General features: G+C 38.1%; 1 protein-coding gene across 5 annotated transcripts in view; it reads left to right on the forward strand.

Moving 5' to 3' along the window:
- Positions 1–19506, forward strand: part of RMDN2 (regulator of microtubule dynamics 2) — a 54596-nt gene that overhangs the window by 17022 nt on the left and 18068 nt on the right. For all 5 annotated transcript variants that reach the window (XM_086878089.1, XM_023923776.2, XM_086878088.1 and 2 more), the window contains 3 exons: positions 3368–3428; positions 14636–14711; positions 16374–16451. In XM_086878089.1, coding sequence (XP_086734215.1) covers positions 3368–3428; positions 14636–14711; positions 16374–16451 — 215 coding nt within the window. The remainder of the gene's footprint in view (positions 1–3367; positions 3429–14635; positions 14712–16373; positions 16452–19506) is intronic.

Genomic DNA, 19506 nt, shown 5'->3' on the forward strand with positions numbered 1-19506 from the left:
TTCTTAATTACGTCTTTGGAAGAGCAAGAGGAATAAATAAATGCTGAGGCGGGGTCAGGGTTTGTTTTTCTGCTTCCTGTGTTCAAGGAGCACTCCTGCATATCAGCAGCCTCTTTTGTGGTGATGGCAGGGATGAAACTTTGTGAATCTGGAAGAGCTGTTGACCAGAAACAGAAGTCATTTGTGACGATTGGTGTTGCTTCCAGACATCTCTCCCCATGTGTCCTGTTTGACAACTTATCTCCACAAGATTTTAATTTTCTTCATCATAGTACTTTTTTTTTTTTTGGTTGCTTTTAAAAGCATTGCCCTTTCACTGTCTGGATGTGTATTGGCTAGAGGAACAGTTTGTTTCCCTTTTTACTTTGGGCCTTCTTTTTATTATATTAAAACTTACATCTTCTCTACACTGTGTCACTCTCCTCCAGTCAAGGCACTGTTCAAAAATAATCCTTCTTGCCTTTATCTTGGAGTACTTCTCTCTTTCTTTTGTCTCTTCATTGCCCCTTCCTTTTTAGCTACACCAAATCAGGTTTTATAAGTATAACCCAAGTTTGGGTTATTTTGTCTTTTGTGACACCTCTCATTGACTTTTTGTTCTGTTGGCAGTGACAATGTCACTGAAAAAGCAGTGTCAGCTGTTCTTTGTCATCTTTAAAGGTAGTGTCATGCCTTCATGCTGTTGTAACATCTTCCACAGACAATCTCAATTTGTTCAAGGTTCTTTCTTTTTCCAATCCTTTTGTCATCTAAATACTCCTGAAGACTTACCCTGTCTTAGCAACTTAATTTATGCTGTCTTTGCTTTAGTAACAACTTGGCTTTGTACATAAATCCTAGTGTGCAGTGAGGATTACGACACAAAGTAAATGGAAACAGTAAATTCTGTTGTTGGGTCCTTTGATTTTACTAGTGACTGGACTTGAAGGTAGCCAGAACTTTGGGGGACAATAAAAAGAATTTTTTCAAATGTATTAATGGCAATAGGCAGTGCAAAAATAACATCAGCCCATTACAGGATGAGGGTGGTTGGCTCACAAACAGGGAGAGGGACAAGGCAGAGATGTTTAATGTATTCTTTGCCTCTGTCCTCAACATGGATGATGGAACAAGGGGTTATCAATACCCTGAACTGGAGGACTGTGGCTGCAAGAATGATCAATTCCCAGACAACTTGGAAATTGTGTAGGATCTGCTGCTCCAGCAGTATTCCTAAAAATCTGTGCCTAGTAAAGTTACGGAGAAGATAATTCTGGGAGGTATAGAAAAACATATGGAGGACAATGCAGTCATTGGTCACAGGCAGCGTGGCTTCATGAGAGGAAAGTCCTGCTTATCAAACCTGATTTCCTTTTATGACAAAGTACCCCACCTAGCTCGTCAGGGGAATCCTATCGATGTAATCTTTTTTATCTCAGTAAAGCTTTTGATACTCTCTCTCACAGGATCCTTCTGGACAAAATGTCCAGCACACAGCTGGATGAACACATCATGGGATGGGTGGGCAACTGGCTCACAGGTCAGGCACAAAGGGTTACAGTGAATGAGGTGACATCAGACTGGGGACCTGTCACTAGGGGTGTTCCAGAGGGCTCCATTCTCAGCCCTCTGCTCTTCAAAATCTTCATAAATGACTTGGACACAGGGCTGGAAGGGATACAGGGCAAGTTCACAGAGGATGAAAAACTGGGAGGAGCTGCTGAGTCCCTTGAGGGCAGAGAGACCTCAACAAATCAGAGGGCTGGGCAATCACCAACTGTATGAAGTTCAACAAGGGAAAGTGCTGGATTCTGCACCTGGGATGGGACAACCCTGTGTGTACAGACAGGCTGGAGAATGAAATGCTGGGAAGCAGCACCATGGATCCTGGTTGCTGTCAAGTTGAACCTGAGCCAGCAGTGCCCTGGCAGCCAGGAGGGGCCAACTCTGTCCTGGGGGGCATCAGGCACAGCATGGCCAGCTGGGCAAGGGAGGGGATTGTCCTGCTCTGCTCTGAGCTGGGGCAGCCTCATGTTGAGTGCTGGGGACAGTGTCAGGTGACACAATGTAAAAAAGACATTAAACTATTGGGGAGCATTCGAAGGAGGGTCATGAGAATGGTGAAGAGACTTGAGGGGAAGCCATATGAGAAGCAGCTGAGGTCACTTGTTCTGTTCAGACTGGAGGAGACTGAGGGGAAACCTCATCGCAGTTACCATTTCCTTGTGAGTGGAAGAGGAAGGGCAGACACTGATCTCTGTGGTGCCCAGTGACAGGACCCAATGGAATGGCCTAAAGTTGTGTCAGTGGAGGTTTAGGTTGGATATTTGGAAAAGGTTCTTCACTGGAGTATGGCTGGGCACTGGAACAGGTTTCCCAGGGAAGTCGTCACAGCACCAGCCTGACGGAGTTCAAGCAACATTGGGATAATGCTGTCAGGCACATGGTGTGACTCTGGGGTGGTCCTGTGCAGGCCAGGAGTTGGATTCAATGATCTTTGTAGGTCCTTTCCAACTCCATATTCTGTGATTCTGTGACTGCATGTAACCTCAGCTGATGAACGATAATGGCATAGCAAAAGACAGGGAGAGATAAAGAATGATGGAATGAAAGTGGGTTTTAGGTGTTTAGTAACCAGCCTAGTCTGGCTTAGTTTCTCATTGAAGTGAAGGTGGCAGCCTTTTTCATCTCAGTTTTTGGAAGTGCTGCAGAGGGCTTGAGACTGCAGGAGAGCTGGCGGTAGTTCCATGGTTATTTTTCATTCCACTGGGCTGGAGGACTGTGTATGCTATTCTTTGTTTTTATGAAGTTAACTTACAATACAGAAATGTCAGTGCAGCTTAATTGGTTGCAGCTGAGAATCTGCAAACAGCAAGCATCTCATCTGAACTTCTTACTGGGAGCATGGGTTTGATCAAATCACCTACTGTCATCTTTATTCAGTTACAAGTGGAACTTAAGGGAAGGCTTTGTGCTAGAAAGGAACTTCAACTAGTTTATTCCTGGATCCAAGGTAGGAAACAGCTCTGCTGGTTCTTCTGATAGGTGCTTGTCTGACCTGCTTTTAAGGCTCTTTAGTCTTCCAGGCACCTTTGGTATTCCAGTCCAATCCTTCCCTGATTTAACTGCATCTGAACTGGATTTTAAGGGAAAATACTGAAATTGCATATATAGTTTATATATACTTATATGTAACGGTATGACTATGTAAATGAAATAAAGCCAGGGTGTTACATTGTTCATCTAAATGTTTCTAAGAACAGGAAGGAATTTCTTTGTTGCTACAGTAAATCAGATGCTTTGTTCTTGGGAGTCATCTAAAATGTGAAAGAGTACAATAAACCCTTTCATATACTGTACTTTCACATATATGTACATATATTTACAGGAAAGATTAAAGCTGAAAAGGCTGTTCAGCTGGATGCTGGGAGTGCTGAGAGTCACCAGTGGTAAGTTTGAAAAAGTTTTTACAAACTTGTGTGCATTTATTAAGTTCAAGAAAAAAAAAAAACCCTCTCTGATGTCATAAGTTTCATAAATTAGTCATTAATATATTTTTCACAGTTTTATGAAACTCAATTATCACCAGTTGCTTCTAAAAATTACATTGAAATATTCTGTGAAGCATTTACTATGGCATGTGAAACTACTCAATAACCATACTTCAGTAAGTACAAAGAAACGTAGATAAGAGTATTTGCTTAAGCTACTATTTTATTGCTCAGAGAAGCCATAGTTCTCCATTTACATTGCCTTTCAACAATTCACAAAATGATGTCATTTGACCTTGAATTATGTGCTTTCTTTTCCTTGTAATAGTCGAAATTGTAATAATAATAGACATAGAGGATTACAGAAACTTGAATTAACTTCTCAATTTTTGTTTTATCATACAGTTTTTCTCCAAGTGTGGCACTTAGTTTAGTTTTGTAGACCTTGCCAGAACTAACAAACTCTGCAAATGTAAATATTTTTTTATCAAATCATTATCAAGTAAAAGATAATTCTGCTGAGTTCTAGCTGATAGTTCCTGACTGTAGTATTTCATTGGTAGATTTTACTGAACTCCTGTTTTCTTTTCTAATAGCATTAGCTTTTCCTTTCCATTTTGGTTTCTACATTCTTCATTAATTTTGTCTTTGCACTTGTGGGATGGGATTTCACTAAACTTCTGCATATCTAAAACAAATACTTCTACCCCAGGCTCCTGTCCCAATCTAAAGAGAAGCAGTCACTTCTGGAGTGCAGTTCACTGGAGCGAGTTTTGCCCTTTTAGTCTTGCATGAGAGTGAGATAAATTTCTCCTGGGGCTCAGCTGACCACATCTCCATTGCCAACAGAGGCAGCATAAGTCAGCTATCTCAGGTTTAGATACTTAATTAGACACAGACATTGTAATTTAATTAGGTAATTCTCTGTCTTGCTTTCTCTCTTTCTGAAAGCAATTTACAGCCATTTCTGCTCTTTGCCTTGACCACAGTCATGGCCACTTCCTCAGGGTGATGCTGGTGTACCCATCTCAGCTAGAACTCTGTGTATAAACAACCACAAAATCACATTCAAGTATGAATCCTGCCCTTCCCTTCCTCCTCAGGCCACAAGACTGACAAAATATCCTACTATAAATACAACTTCACTGGCAGAAACAATGCTGATAAACTCTTACATATTGTTCAGGGAGATGTAGGTGGTCTGCTGGACTTCACACGTGAGATACTGTCCTGGCAGATGCATCTAGCAGGGGAAGAATTATGAGTGTAAGGGAATGTGTTCCAGAGGTTAGCTCAGAAAGCCCAACTGAGAGGTTTAAGAGGAAAATCTTACATTTTTTAAGCTACTGCTTCTTGTAACAGCCAATGGATTTCTGGATTATGGTTTGCAGTTTTCATCCTTCATGTATCTGGGTTGCAAGTGAACATGAGGTTTTATCAGTTACTGTTCAACTGATGTCTTTCTAGAGGTATAGATGGACATGATAGATTAAAATAGCTCGCTATATATATTTCTTTCCTGAATATATTATCTGCTTGTCTTTATTTTCTGACGTCCTTCTGACTTGCTGCATGACATTTTAAGTGTGATATAAGTGTAATGGTTGTCCCAATCTAACTGAGGCTCTAAATACTGGTCATAATGGACTTCCAAGCTCCAGAGGGACATGGGTATATTTTTGTTTAGCATAACAATAGTTGTTCAATCTGTGGTCCCAGTAGATATTTTTCTGCTGTGCTGCTACTTAACCAGTTTGATTTATTTTGTATTTTTTTTAACTTGTTTTATTCTATTTTATTCTTTGTAAAGTATTCTACACACATTTAATTGATTTCATGTTTATTTCTGACCATTTTTCAGGTTTGAGGCCATTTAGGCTTGAAAATGCATCCCCTTAGGGATTAACATTTTGTTTCAAAAGTGGTTTTTGTTGTATGGGTTTTTTTAAATCATTGACTTAATTAATGAAATTACTGGTAGATAATGGACCCAGCACTAAACTTTGGCTGACACATAAAGTGATGCTCAGGTTCACATGAACGTGGTTCTGCAACCATATCTACAGGTGATTTAATCTAAACAATATTTCTGTGGTTAGATTCTTGAGGCACATCGGGCAGAACAAAGTCAAAGGCCACATAAACAAGGTGTATCTCATTTGTTGCATTCCTTTTATAGTCCAGGCTTTGTATCTTGGCAGAGTTATTTTTTTTATACTGCTTGTTCACAAAAATCTTGTGCTAACTGCTTTGTATGCTTATTCTTCAGGTTAGGCTGGTTTGCCTGTAACATTTCTTCTTCTCCTTCTCCCTGATAGCAGCTATGTTTGCCTTTTTGCTTGCTGTTGGGGCTTTCTGCATTACCCATGAGACTTCTGTAGTCAGCTGTGTGTCAGATCTATATTATCTGAGTCTGGCCTAATGCAAATTTTTCCAGTTTATCTAAACATTATTTCACATGTTAATTCCCATCTTCAGGAAGTAAGACTTCAGGGAATCTTCCGTATAAAAACTGTGCTCTCAAAGTTGTACACAAACAGAATTCTACCTGAGATTATAAGTAGATAAGACTGTGTATAAACATATAACAGTGCAATACAGTTAAGTCATGAATAAATAATATGTGAAAGTAATATGAAATCCATAGTTAAGAAGAATATTCATAAGAGAAAAAACAACTGAAAAGAAAAAAATAGGACAAATATTTATACAAAAAGGTGCTAGGATCACTAGTGGGTGGTCAAAGATCAGAGCTGAAGGGCAGTACCCAGCTCCAGATGGGATACCTGGATGATCTGTATCTGTCATATGTGCCTGCATGTGAGCAAGGGCCTGATCCTGCACTTAGGGGATGGAGACTGAAAGGCAGCATGTGCCATTTCATGTGCCAGGATATTTGCATGGCATGACAGATATCACACAAAATCTTTGGAGTCTCTACACTTCCAGGCCATCATCCAGAAGTGGTGAGAAACCCTAGGGCATCTCCAGTGGCAGGAGGCACCTGTGTCCAGGCAGGGATCCTGTGAATTGAACAGGGTCTCTGCTGGCTGTAATAGGAGATTAGATACACAAATGAGAAGCTCAGCATGAGTGCAAGCTCAGTGTGAAAGCAATACTGTCTCAGACCAAAATCCTTCCTTTTAATCTCACTGCCAACATAAAATTTTCTTAGAAAATTAGCTGTACAAGGTGAATAATCATAGCCTATGTAAGATGAGCCCATCTGTTTGTTGCATGTAAGACTATGCCAGTCTGTATCAGCTATTGATGACCAAGCTGGTGTTCTGACCTTGACTGAAGAAAGTTTTTTGTTCATTTCTTACTAATTTCTGAGGGGTTTTGATATTTCCAATCAGCACAACTGAGGTTTTCATTCATGTTTGATATAGCTCCTATCTTGTTGTCCACTCATACATTGTTTATAGTGTTCTCTTAAACTCTTTAATATATTATGGCTCACGAAATAAGTGGAGATTAAATGACAGCCTATTCTTTTCCTGGTCCTGTAACTTGCTCTCTACTTACAATTAACCCTCATGGAGCAGGAGGGGTATAAGTGAGAAAGAAGTTGAATTCAGCCTCATTGGTTTCATCTTTTGCTGTTATTTCCTCATTGCTAATTGTTCTGCACTTTCATTTCTGTGTTTTTTCCTTCTGGTGTATTTATAGAACCTCTTCTTAGTGTCTTACCAATACCCCTGGCTTAAATGTGTACTCCTGTTTTCATTTTTGGAGTCAATTTCTTTCGGGTTTTAATTGAGAATTCCTCACTGGAGGTGAATTGATCTTTAAAACTATTCCCTGAAGGGTCATTTGCCATTGTGCTGTTGAATATTGTCTCTTACTAAATCTTCTATAGAACTTTTTCTAACGTGGCATTTCTTAACGATTTCATTTTTTCCATTAAAAATGTACACTGTGTCTGTCATGCAGTGGTTAGGTCTGTGGACCTGTTTGGAAGTTTCTTTTAGAAGCTTATCCCTGCTGTGTGAAAGCTCTATTTACCAAATAAACAAGTTATTGAGACACCTTGAACCCCCATAATTGTCCTAGTGTAGACAGAATCATACAAGCAAAAGCATCCCTTTTCCAGAGCAGGTATTCTTCTGTTTTGTGGAACTGCTAAAAGGTGTCTGCGAGACAGAACACATTTTTTGTGTCCACCAATGGAATTCAGTGGAATGGTTCCATGAGCAAACTTGCTAATATAAGCTTAGAGTTCAGCTGTCTTGCATTACTTTCGATATTTAGTTACAAACAAAAAGATGCCATATATCTTCTTAGTGTATCACCTATATTTTTCTGTAAAATTGTATGATAAAATAGATCAACGCTTGAACTGTTCAACTTACTGATCAGAATACTAACAAGTAACCAGTATTCAGCCTCAAATTAAATTTGTGGAAACATATGTAGAACAAAGAAAGCAAAATATCTTGAGGAAGTCAGTTGGTTTTGGTAATGAATTGCAGCTGGAAATACTTTTCATATCTGAATCCAGATTTTTGAAAACATGTGATCATGCTTAATCTCATAGTTGCCAATGAGATCAAAAACCTTCAGGCTTTTTGAATGTTGACCTCTAAATTACTGGAGTAAATGACAACACTGGAAAGGAAAAACATAGCTTTATTATTTGCATGGACACCCTGAAGAAAGATAAATATTCTAAGTGATTTGTGCCTTTGTTCAGTCAGTGTCAATTTTTCAAGGTGTGGAGGAACTCTCATGTAAAAGTTATCATCAGCCATTGCAGGAGGAACTCTCATGCAAAAATTATCATCAGCCATTGCAGGTCCTCTTGTGTTTTCTAAGCCTCAAAGTGATTTTGTGAGTCTGATTCCCAGAGGACAGCTGTGAATCCTCGCAGTTCATCTTGGATCATGGATCATCTGTATCACCCAGATTTTAATTAGAAGTGCTATGTGAACAATTTGGTGCTGCCGCTGCTTTACATAGTTGTGCTGTTTTACAACTTTACAATTACAGAAAACAAAATGCAGATGCATAAGAACAGTGCTTTTATTTAAAACTAAACAATCACTTTTAAATTCTTCTGCAAAACCACTAAATTTTTATATTTGTGGGAGGTTTGTTGCTGTTTTTTCTTTAAGAATTTGGGGACAAGGTCTGGAAGGTTTCTCTGCTGTTGCTCAGATCCCCACATTTCCTTTTTTGTTGATGAGAACGAGTTGCAGGCTTTGCAAAGACCAAAAAGATTACTGTTGTGGCAAATTTTCAGGACATTTACTTAAAATGGTCATTCTTTGCATTAAGCTTTGGTTTGTTTACCACAAACAAACTTGGTGCTTCTCTTGAGCTTGTGTTATTCTCTAGAACTCACCTCTTGGTGGGAGTCGTATCGCACATCTCATTTAGGTGCAAGTGAAGTTAGTTAAGTGAGAACCCAGTAGCTTTAAGACTTCCTGAACACACCTTCCCCAAGGAGTTTTCTCTGTCATGTCATGTGTATGAGAGTTAATTAGAAGCACAGATACTGTGGATTCCAGAGCTTAGGGAGAGTCTCTCACGGGCAGGCAACGCTACAGAACAATAGTACAGCTTGGTTCCATGGGGGACACGAACAATCATTGTCATTTGGGTATTTTGGTGATTTTACACAAACTTCCTACAAAAAAGTGAACATTCCACCTCAGTAATAGAATTCTAACAGATAATTTGTCAGGTTTGTGAAGTGTAATGGCATAAAAATGATTCTCCAGTGAAACAAAACTCTTCAAATTTTTGGAATATGTCGTAGGATATGGTCATACTACCGAGACCTACTAAAATTAAATCCTCACCTGTTTCTATCTAAATGCTTATTATCTGCTGCCCTTAATTATCCCTTATTTAAACTTAGATGAGGCAGATTACTTGCAAGTGACAAGCATCTGTTTCTATCATGCAGCTGTAATTTTCAGGAATTGATAATTTGTGCAGAAATACAAGGTTTCCAGCTAGTAGTTGTTTGCCCTGTATTTGATTCATGGAAAGACCAAAGAAATTTTACAGCAATCTTTGTTCTTAATTATGTGTAATATTAGTCAGTAATCTTTGAATTATGTAATGATTTTTTAAAAATTAATTTAAAATTTCAAATTCAGAAGCCATTTCTCAAAAGCTGTAAGTTGTCCTGAAGTAAGTGGATCAGTGAAACACTGCAGCATACTCATGCAAGTGCGGGGAAGGAAGGTTTGACTTGTGAAAAGATCTGTTTACTACAAGCTTTTTTTGCCAGAATGGTTGCAGAATAAATAATTCTGACAACCTAATTATCCCTATTACATTTCTGTCAAGGAGAATTGTGTTACTGTCTCTGAAAGCTATTGTTTCACTCTGTTTCTACATTTGTGAAGACTATCCTGCTAATTTCTTCAAGATTCTATTTCCATCTGCAACAACTGTCTGTTATAGAAATAAAAGTTAAATTTCTGGAAACTAATTTAAAACTGTTGTGGGTTTCACAGCCTAAGGAATGCAGAACATGGCATCCACATGTCCTACCAGTGAACTTCTGTGAATACACATTAACAGCAGCATTTTCCCTTGGTTTGGTATACGGCATGTGTTACAATAAATTAAGCCAGAATTCTTAATGTCCTTACCTTTGAGGTTTTTTAAACCAAAGTAGAGGTTTGTTTCTCATGTTTTTACAAGTGTTACCTACACAAGTGTGTGCTACATTTGATGTTTCCCTGGAGCTCAGCTTCAGTGCTCTGGTGAATTTTTAATACGAAAAGTGTATTTCTGCCAATTTCTACAGTGTAGACTCAGTTATATTCCAAAAAGAAGGAAAAGGAAATGAAATCCCCATTAACAAAAAAACTCTGCAAACAAAAAAATCATCTGAACGCTTTACTTTGCACCTTGGCACATCTTACTTGGTGTACTGGCAATTTTAGACATTCTCAGCCACTGTTTCCATATCCCCATGAGGGTGATCATATCAAACCAATACTTTACCTTTCCATGGAAACTTCGTGTCAGATGCATTTTTGTAGATTGAGTATCTTGGTAGTGAAGTGATAAAACATGAAGTTTGCAAAACTGGGATCTCAGGAAGGGCAGTGCAACGGGGATAATATTCAGTAATTTAAGTTGCAAAATCTCCCTACATAGAAATTGGTATCTCATTGAAATCATGTCAAAAGAAATCCTATGGGTCTCACTGCATTGCAGAGACTATCAGAATATGTAAGTGGGTGAAACTGGTGAGTGGGGGAGTTGGGGGCTAAAAAATAAGAGGGCATGCACAGAACTGAGCCATGCAGAGATGGGGAGATGCAAGAGCACATTTAGAACTGGAATGGAAGTGACCTTCCTTTTCACTGGGCCTCTCGTGTGCTGCCCACACATTTGCCTTAGCACACGCTACTTTACATGTTAAATATTTCTCAGATGAGGAGGAGTGAAAAACAGTTATGAAACACTTTAATTAAACTTTGGTAGGGGTAAATATCACAAACTCTCCTCCCATTTGCAAAATCTTGTCAGATACAATTAAGAAAAATTTATATTTTTCTTCCCTGTTGATACTGGGATGCTAAAATGGAGATCTAGAATTCTAAATGTAAGCCCTGTACCCACACATTTCCAAAGTCTACATGACATAAAAGGTTATTTTAGAATTGGGATATATAGAAGTGTATATAGAAGAGGAAGGAGCAAGTCTGGGAAGGTGCATGTTATTTCTGATTTTGACCATGTGAAATTTATCAGGGCAAACACAGATAATGCTGTATTTAAATGCCCTAGTGTGGCTTAATCTTAATTTGAGACTTCATAATATTTTCTGTGAATCTGTCTCATGTAGAATAAGATGTGGATGACAGTCTTAAGTGTTGGTATCATTTTTGATATGAAAATTCAAATTGGCTTGATAAATTTACTGGATCAACCTGCTTCTCATTTTTTGGCAATAAGTAAGGTGTTCCCTTTACAGTTTTGCCTGGCCTGAATACACATAGAAATTCTGTAGCACCAGAAGGGAAGATGTTAACTCACTTTGATCAGGACCTTCTGTGTGTGGGCTACATAGGTACTTGGCATCCATCTGTCAGCTAGAGTTTCTTGCAAGTCTGAGTTTCAGGACATCATTTGTAACAGAGGAACATGGCGCTGACCTATTATATCGAGTTTGTTTGATTGTGTTTATGCTTAATAAAGGTTAGTTAATTGTGGTGATTAGTCATATGTTTCTACACTGTGTTCAGTAGTTTTTCTTCCTTCTGGAAATAACATTTTTTTTCACCAATTGAAGTACTGTGTCTGTCTTAATGAGGTAATTATTGTTGTATTTATCTAGGTGAATGTGTTTGGGACTATTTTTTTTTCATTACCCAGGAGTAACATCTGCTCAGCAAATAAGTCATTAATGGCAGCTCTTTGCTGATATGATTTCCACTTTATTTTTCTCAGTGAAAGCTCTGTAAGCAGTACTCTGATATTCAAAGGGTGTGGGAGAGGTAATGGCTGTGCAGAGAAGCAGTATCGCTTGCACTTCTAACAGACATGTGCTTTTTACCCATTTCATTAGATATTTGCGTGTTGTTGTATGAGCATTTTTTTAGTATTCCCCCTGTCACCACGAGATGGGGCAGGTGACCAGGGAGCGCCGGGGCCTCGGAAAGAACGACACAAACCAAATGGAAGCGTTTCTAGTTACTCCCTGCTTTGCTTTCTTTGGTCATTTTCTTCACCATGAGAGTGGTGAGGCAGTGGAACAGATTGCCCAGAGAATGGGCATCCCTGGATGTGTTCAAGGCCAGGCTGGATGGGGCTCTGGAGCAACCTGGTCTAATGGAAGGTGTCCCTGCCCATGGCAGTGGGGTTGAAACTCTGTCTTTAAGGTCCCTTCCAACAGACCATTTAATGATTAACATTACCTTTTGCACCACTGAAAATAAAAGCTTGCCTTGTGTTTTAAAGTCTTTGAAAATTATTAAAAATGTCTAAAAATTCTTTTCAGGAATGGAAGGACACAGTTTTTGTTTTGTTTGGGGGATTTTTTAGAAATGAAACAAATGTCTAAAATGCCATAGAATTTCAAAAATTAAATAATTAATTTTTATCAATTTGCTGTCTACCCCATTTCAAAAGTATAAAATTTAAAACAAAACAAAACAAATTTAAAAAAACCAAAACCAACCAACCAACAAAAAAAAAACCAAACAAAAACACCCCCCCCCAAAAAAATAATAAAGATATAAAAGGCTTATTTTTTTTTTTCCCTTGGAAAAATAATGGGTATTTAAAATTAGTAGGTTAGCTTACTTCTAATTCGGTGAAAATTTCATTGGGATTTCCCTCCCAAGAGATTTTAGCTGTAAGTAGAAGTTTTTCTTTGAACTAGTTTAAACTAAGGCCCTCTTTCTTGTCACGCACAGACAGGGAAATACTGCAAGATGCTGGATTAGCTTGTTCGCTTTTCATTGTTTTCTTTTGTAGCAGCAATCCGTTTAGCTATGGTATGCTGAGTTTATCTGATTAGCACTTAATGAGTGAAGGGAATAGGGGCAATGTTGCTTGAGTTACTTAACCCTAATAAAGTTTTCACTACCTCCCCCCTCTTTCTAAATACCTGAACTTTCCTGACCCCACCCCTTGCCTTTTCCATCAACTGCGGCACATTCCCATAGGAAATGCATTCTGGCTGCAGCTCTGTCAGCAGTAGTGCTGCCATTAGCTGGATTTTGTCCAGTGCACATTGGTCACAACAAACACCCAGCTCAACAGTGTTTGACAGTCTGTCTGGAGCTCTCACAAACTCAACTGCTGTTCTGCTGATGCTGTGCCTTACCCGGGAACACTTACTGACCAAAAAATATAACAACCTGTAGCATGAGCATTTCTAACTTAAAACTATTAGGTATAACTGTAAGCAATAAAATAATTTCTTGGATTGTGCTTGCAATGACATTGTAATGAGGATTCACTGGAGCTTGAATAATTACATTATATAAAGAAATTTGAGAAAGCTGATGTTTAGTAGTGCTTAAAAACTGTGTGTGCCATACAGATTGTGGTTGTGTTACCATAATTAACTCAGTAAGCTTCTTGCATAACTCATGTTTTCCTCTAAACTTCAAGTTGATTTTCCTCTTTTAAAATTATTTTTTATTTTCATTTGGTGTTGCATTGTAAAATATTTGATAAAAAAGTAAAATTTTGAAAAACAGTAGAAAAATAATCTACATGAGGTTTTGCTGCTTAATGATTATTGTTCTGTTAGTTTTATTCAGAGGTGCAAAGTTGTCTTAATACCCATTAAAATAGGTCCGATATCTATATCTGTTCAAGAGATTTCTTATGCATAGAGGTTCTATAACTATTGAAGAAATAAGGAGAAAGCAATAAAAATTTAGGTGGAGTGTCAATAAGATATTAGTGTTGCTTAGGAGATCTGAATCTTTATAGGTTTACCTCTGAAAATATTTTCACTTATAGCTGCTTAACAATAGAAATATTTTATAGAAATTATCTCAGATTTCTTTTACCATTCAATGTCCCCAGATAATAATAATAATAATAATAATAATAATAATAATAATAATAATAGAAGTAATAATGATCCTAGCAAAAGACTAGTAATAGCAGTAGTGATCCTGTTAGAGAAGAATGTGTGTATGTTTTTAAATTTTAAGGATACTAGAAGAAGGTCAGAAGTCAAGGAATGTACTGGGGTCCTTGGGAAGGTTTAGAAGGCAACTGTGAATGTTTCTGAGGTGTGCACAGCTTCCTACTGGGCACACCCCAAACATTTGCCTTCATGGGTCAGGTTCTGCAGCTGGTGGTGCTCACATTCCCTGTGAGGTGCAGAGCACAATGTGTCGAGGTAAACTGCTGTCAATGGTAGAGCCAGTCTGGAAGTGTCACACTCTGAACTAAATGGCTGAAATTTTGGAGGAGAAGTCTCTTCACTTAACTGACAACCCAAACAGAGTCATTTAAACTTCTCCTTGTTTCCATTGTTTTGTTTTAGTTTGTGTTTTTGTCTGTTCCTGAATATGTATAGCTCATGCCAAACTTCCATACAGCCAGGCAGAAAAAAAACCAGGTGTAAATGTGTGCATTAGGTATTGAAATATTTTGTAATTTGATTCAAAGGCTTATTTAAATCACAAAAAGTATGTGTGTATGTTTTTCTTTTCCCCTCTCAGGTTTGCAATTATGTGTGGCTATATGTCTCAGTTTGAAAGTGTACAAAACAAAATCAGGAATGGTTATCTCTTTAAGGTATGTTTTTGTAGGATTTGGGGTTGGTTTTTTAAAGCTATTCCTTTAAGTTTAAAGCTATTCCTTATATAGTGTCAAAGACAGGTTTTTCCAACACAGTAATTCAGCCTCACAGGTATATTTTGGTGCTGAAGTTAAATCGAAAAGGTTATTATTATATATGCAAATAAATTATATGCTTGCAAAATACAAGAATTGAGGTAGGATTCTGGGAACAGCATTAAGATTTCTGATTTCCTTTGTAGTCAAAGGAGGGAGGAAAAGCAATAATGATTCTGTTTAGAAAATCAAAACATATGAAATAGTTAATGATGAACTAACACAGTTTTGCAGTCATCCTTCATGTCTCCCTTAAGTAATGTTTGTTTTAACACTGTCCTTGCCAAGGTAATTGTGTTTTTTAGAGTTAGCTGTTTGTGTTACATGTGCTGCCCTCCCCCTCCTTGTCCTCAGCATTGCTTAGACACTTCCCATCCGTCCCTTGACCCCCAAGCAGGCGTCCTCCCTTTCTGGGTGACAGTGAAAGGCAACAGACATGTTCCAGTTCCTGGGGAATGCCTGGGATGGGCTCCTCCACACCGTGTCCTTGTTAGGACTTGGAGTGTGGCGGAGCTTTCCTCTGAGAGAGCATTAATTACATCTGAGCCGTGCGAGTGAGCTAAGCCCCGAGCACTGGGACGAGCTGGGAATGAAGGGAAAATGACAAATAACACAAGTGCTGCAGCTGTTTGAGGATGGAGTTTTAAGAGTCCGCGGTGTGAGCAGTAGCCGTTTCTGGGAGGCTCTCCTCCTCACAAGTAAAACCTGAAACCTCTTGATCTTAGAAAATAGTAGTACAAAAACATAGCTCCTATCTGAATAGTTTGTGGCTATGATAATATAGTAGTCTTTAATATATGTGTAAGTCAAATACTTTTGTGACTGGCTTAATTAGAAAGACAGATATGTGGAGGTAAAAAAGAAATGTTCAAATGAAATTTATTTTGAGAGACAAATGGTAGGGCTGAGATATTTATTTTTTCTTCCAACTCAAGTTGAGCAATGAGAGCTTTTTTTGGTAAATTGAAGAGAGAAATAAAGGTATTCATGACCTGAAATTAAAATGGTTTTGGAACGAGGACCTCATTAGATACTTTATAGGTTTTGTAGTTTCACTGTAAAAAGAACCATTTTATTTTCTGAATTCCACATTACAACAGCAGTTGGTTGTGTCCCCATTTCATTGGAGAAGTCACATTCCAAGGTGGAAGGATCTATGCTTCAGTAATGGGTGCTGGCATGTAAGATATATTCAAGAGTAGTTGCTTCCTCACTGATTTGATCTGTGACAGTTTCCTAATGATCACTGTAAATGAAATCAATTTAATTGAAGTTGTTGCCTTTTTAAGACAAAAGTTCTTGAATTATTTGAGTGAACTTTAGAGTTATTTAGTCACATTCTAAATACAGCATACCTTCTTGCATTGTGCGCAACATTGCTAAATAATTTTGTGGTTTCCCTCCATGAGGAAGGGATTTGCTAGTTAAAATATATTTAGGTTGTTAGACAATTGCAGCAGAAGAGAATATCTAAATTTGTTTCTGACTTGCAGCAAACTACTTAGAATGTAAACACACTTGCCATACAAACATCTGAAGTGATACTAATTTTTTTTCCAATAGGAGCATCTAGACAAAGCAATTGAACTTAAGCCTCAAGATCCCTTTTTGTATTACCTAAATGGAAGATGGTGCTATTCAGTAAGTTGTGTTTTATTTATCTAACATGTGAATTGAGTATTCTGAAAAATTATAATTAATTAGTGGGACTTAAGACAAAGTAGGTGTTTATTTAAGTAGATGTTTTGAGCTAAATGAAGTAGACATTTACACTTCCTAAGTTCACTAGCAGATGCACGATTCTCACAGCTGACCATTCCTGCCATGGAATTAGGTAAGTTGTGCTTGTATGACCCTCATTGTTGTGTTCAGCTGTTTTTCTGAATGAATAAATGAAAAGTAACTGATATTTGGAAGGGAGGAAGAATGACCTCTTGAGTTCACTTTGTTCTGCTGTAAACTTTTTGGGTGAACTTGGGCTGGTAACATAGCCTTGTGGTAACTTTATTTCCCATCCATTACTTAAGTTAAAGGCAGTTACATGCAGCAGGATTATATCTGTGCCAGCAAGGCTACCATACTGGCTTGGTAAATTCCAAGGGAATGTCCAGAAAATATTCATGCATAAAAATCTGTATTTCACCAATGAGTTTTGCAAGAGATGCAGTTTGCATCATACCAGTACTACAAGTGCTTTTAAAGATTGTTTTATTTATACTTACACTTTTATTTATATTTTACACAGATTTTATTTGGTTGTAGTAGATTCTGTAGTGATAAGTATTCATATATGAAAAAATAAAATAATTGGTTTACAAGATTAACTGTCAATAAATTTTTTAGACAAAATTGTGCTTGTGCTATAATAAGAGAGTTGTCTTTTTGGTAATGCACATCTTTGAGGGCTCATCTGGCTGTCCATACTGGTTGATCTCTAGTGCTTTGAGGAATCTTTTGTTGGAAGAAAACATTCTTGCCTTGTCTATGCTGTAAAAGATCGCTGTGAGTCTTCTTAGAATAATGACTGCTAATGGACAGTGAATTCCAGCCAAGCTTTTTTCTTTTGGATATTCCCAATACAAGTCACTACAAAGTGCCTGCAAACTGGAAAGAAGGTTTTGGTGTGACACATTGCAGACTTTGTTTTTATCTGCAACAAGACTTAATGCAAAGTAATCTTTCATCAGTTTTTCAGTTCATATATTCAACTTCCAAAGAGCTTTTAGCAACCATGCTTTTTTCTCTGTTGATTTGAATAAGGAACGACACCAACTTTTTCAAGGAACTTGGCCTTTTGCTTTTTGTCACAGTCTACTCTTGAATATCAGCATTAGCTATGCAAAAATAAATTGCTGAAGATGATCCTATGGTATGCCTGCTGTCCTGCCTCTGAGAATTCACACAGAATTCACAAAATGACTAGGCTGGAAGAGACCTTCAAGATCATAGAGTCCAACCCATGCCCTAACACCTCAACTAGATCATGGCACCGAGTGCCTGTCCAGAGAGAAGCACCTCCCTCACCAATGATTACTTAAGCACTTTCATACTGTGATGTGCCCAACAGCTGACTGCAGCTTCCATTTATGCCAAATACTCACAGATGTTTTTCATGGCTTATTTCTTATGTGAGCTGCTGCTTTTTGGAAACACAGGATTTCAGTATGCCTCACTTTGTTCTTACTGCACTTTTTTTTCACTCATTTCATTTTTGTGATAATCACCGCTTCCTGACTGAGTAATACATGTGGTTGGTTGTATTGGCTGTGTCTTTTCAAATTCATATCCCACACTTGCAACATCTATGCAGGGCTTCCTTACTAAACACTGAAACCGCAGATTAGCATTTGCTTTAGGTTATGACCTGACCTGCATTTATTTAATTGAAACAATGTACCTAAACAGATGTAGCCACTGAAATATGTAAGGATTCATTTCAGATTTCTGTTCTTTTTTTTTCTTTAATTCTTGCCTTGTGTGACTGCCATGACAAAATAGTAACCTGAAACACAGAACAGATTTTTGTACTCTAAATGCAAATATAGGACTGAATAACATCTTGTTCAACTTCCGGGGCTGTCAGCTCTTAAAAACTTACTGTCTTTGCACACTTTCAGTAGCAAGATGAGGTCATTTGGAAACATTAGTTTAGAGGCATTACTAGCTTTTAACCCTTGCCCAGTGAGATTGGAAATATCCTCACTAGTTTTAGCAGAGGGAGATGTTTCTGTGCTGATCCACTAACCCAGATTTTGGCCAGGCACGTGACGTAGGTAATCATAGGAGCTTGTGGAAGATCTGCCAAAGTCCTTGCTTCTGTTCTGCAGACTGTGAAGTTTCATGCTGTGGTAATTATCCCAAAAGAAGGCTGTTGGCTGTGGTATTGATTCCAAATACTTTGTCAGGGTAGAGATTATGATGAAGTGTTGAAAAATTCCTTTGTCACTCATCTGGTACCTGTAGATGGAATGATAATGCTCTTCTTAGATGCTCTGTTTCTAATGTTCAGTCTCACTGTTGAGGCTGGGAAGGTGTTGACCAGTGTGAGAGAATTAAAGCAGAAAAGGGGTGATTCAGGCAAGAAGGCGGGTTTTCACATTTAGCCTAGCTGACTTTGGGATCAAGTTAGGATTAGCCCAAATATGTGTTCTTTCATAGGTATTGCTTCCAAGGGTATTGTTGTCTAATTTTGTATGGATGCTAAATCTGAGCCAGAGTGCCTGTAGTTATTACAGGCCACATAGCTCTCAAGCCTGACTTAGAGCTAGCCTGAGAAATTCATGAGAAGGAATTAAAACAATTCTCAGGAACAGTAAACAACCTTGCAGGTGTTGTTTTGCAGTCTTGTTTTCTCCTTGCAGGAGAGAGTCAGGGGGGGCAAAGTGCCCCTGACCAATGATGGTGATGTAGTACTTTGTTAACCAATAAGAGTTTCCTTTCTGTACTTTTCCATGTATCTGTCTATAAGACAGAGCTGAAGCAATAAACTAGGGAATTCTCCTGTTGTGACTCCCTTGAGAGTCCATTGTCGTTCTTTAAAGCCGTTCCCAATCGGAGCGACAATTTTGGTTCCATATTCCTTTACTGAAGCAGTGTAGTTAAAAAGGATAACAAGTTTTTGATATTTTATAGGCTTTGATGGCAGTTTTGTGAAATCTGATGTACTTAAGTCTTCCTAGTATAGTCAGAGATTTCC

Source organism: Cyanistes caeruleus, chromosome 2 (assembly GCF_971803275.1).
Source record: "Cyanistes caeruleus chromosome 2, bCyaCae1.hap1.1, whole genome shotgun sequence".
Classification (NCBI taxonomy): domain Eukaryota; kingdom Metazoa; phylum Chordata; class Aves; order Passeriformes; family Paridae; genus Cyanistes; species Cyanistes caeruleus.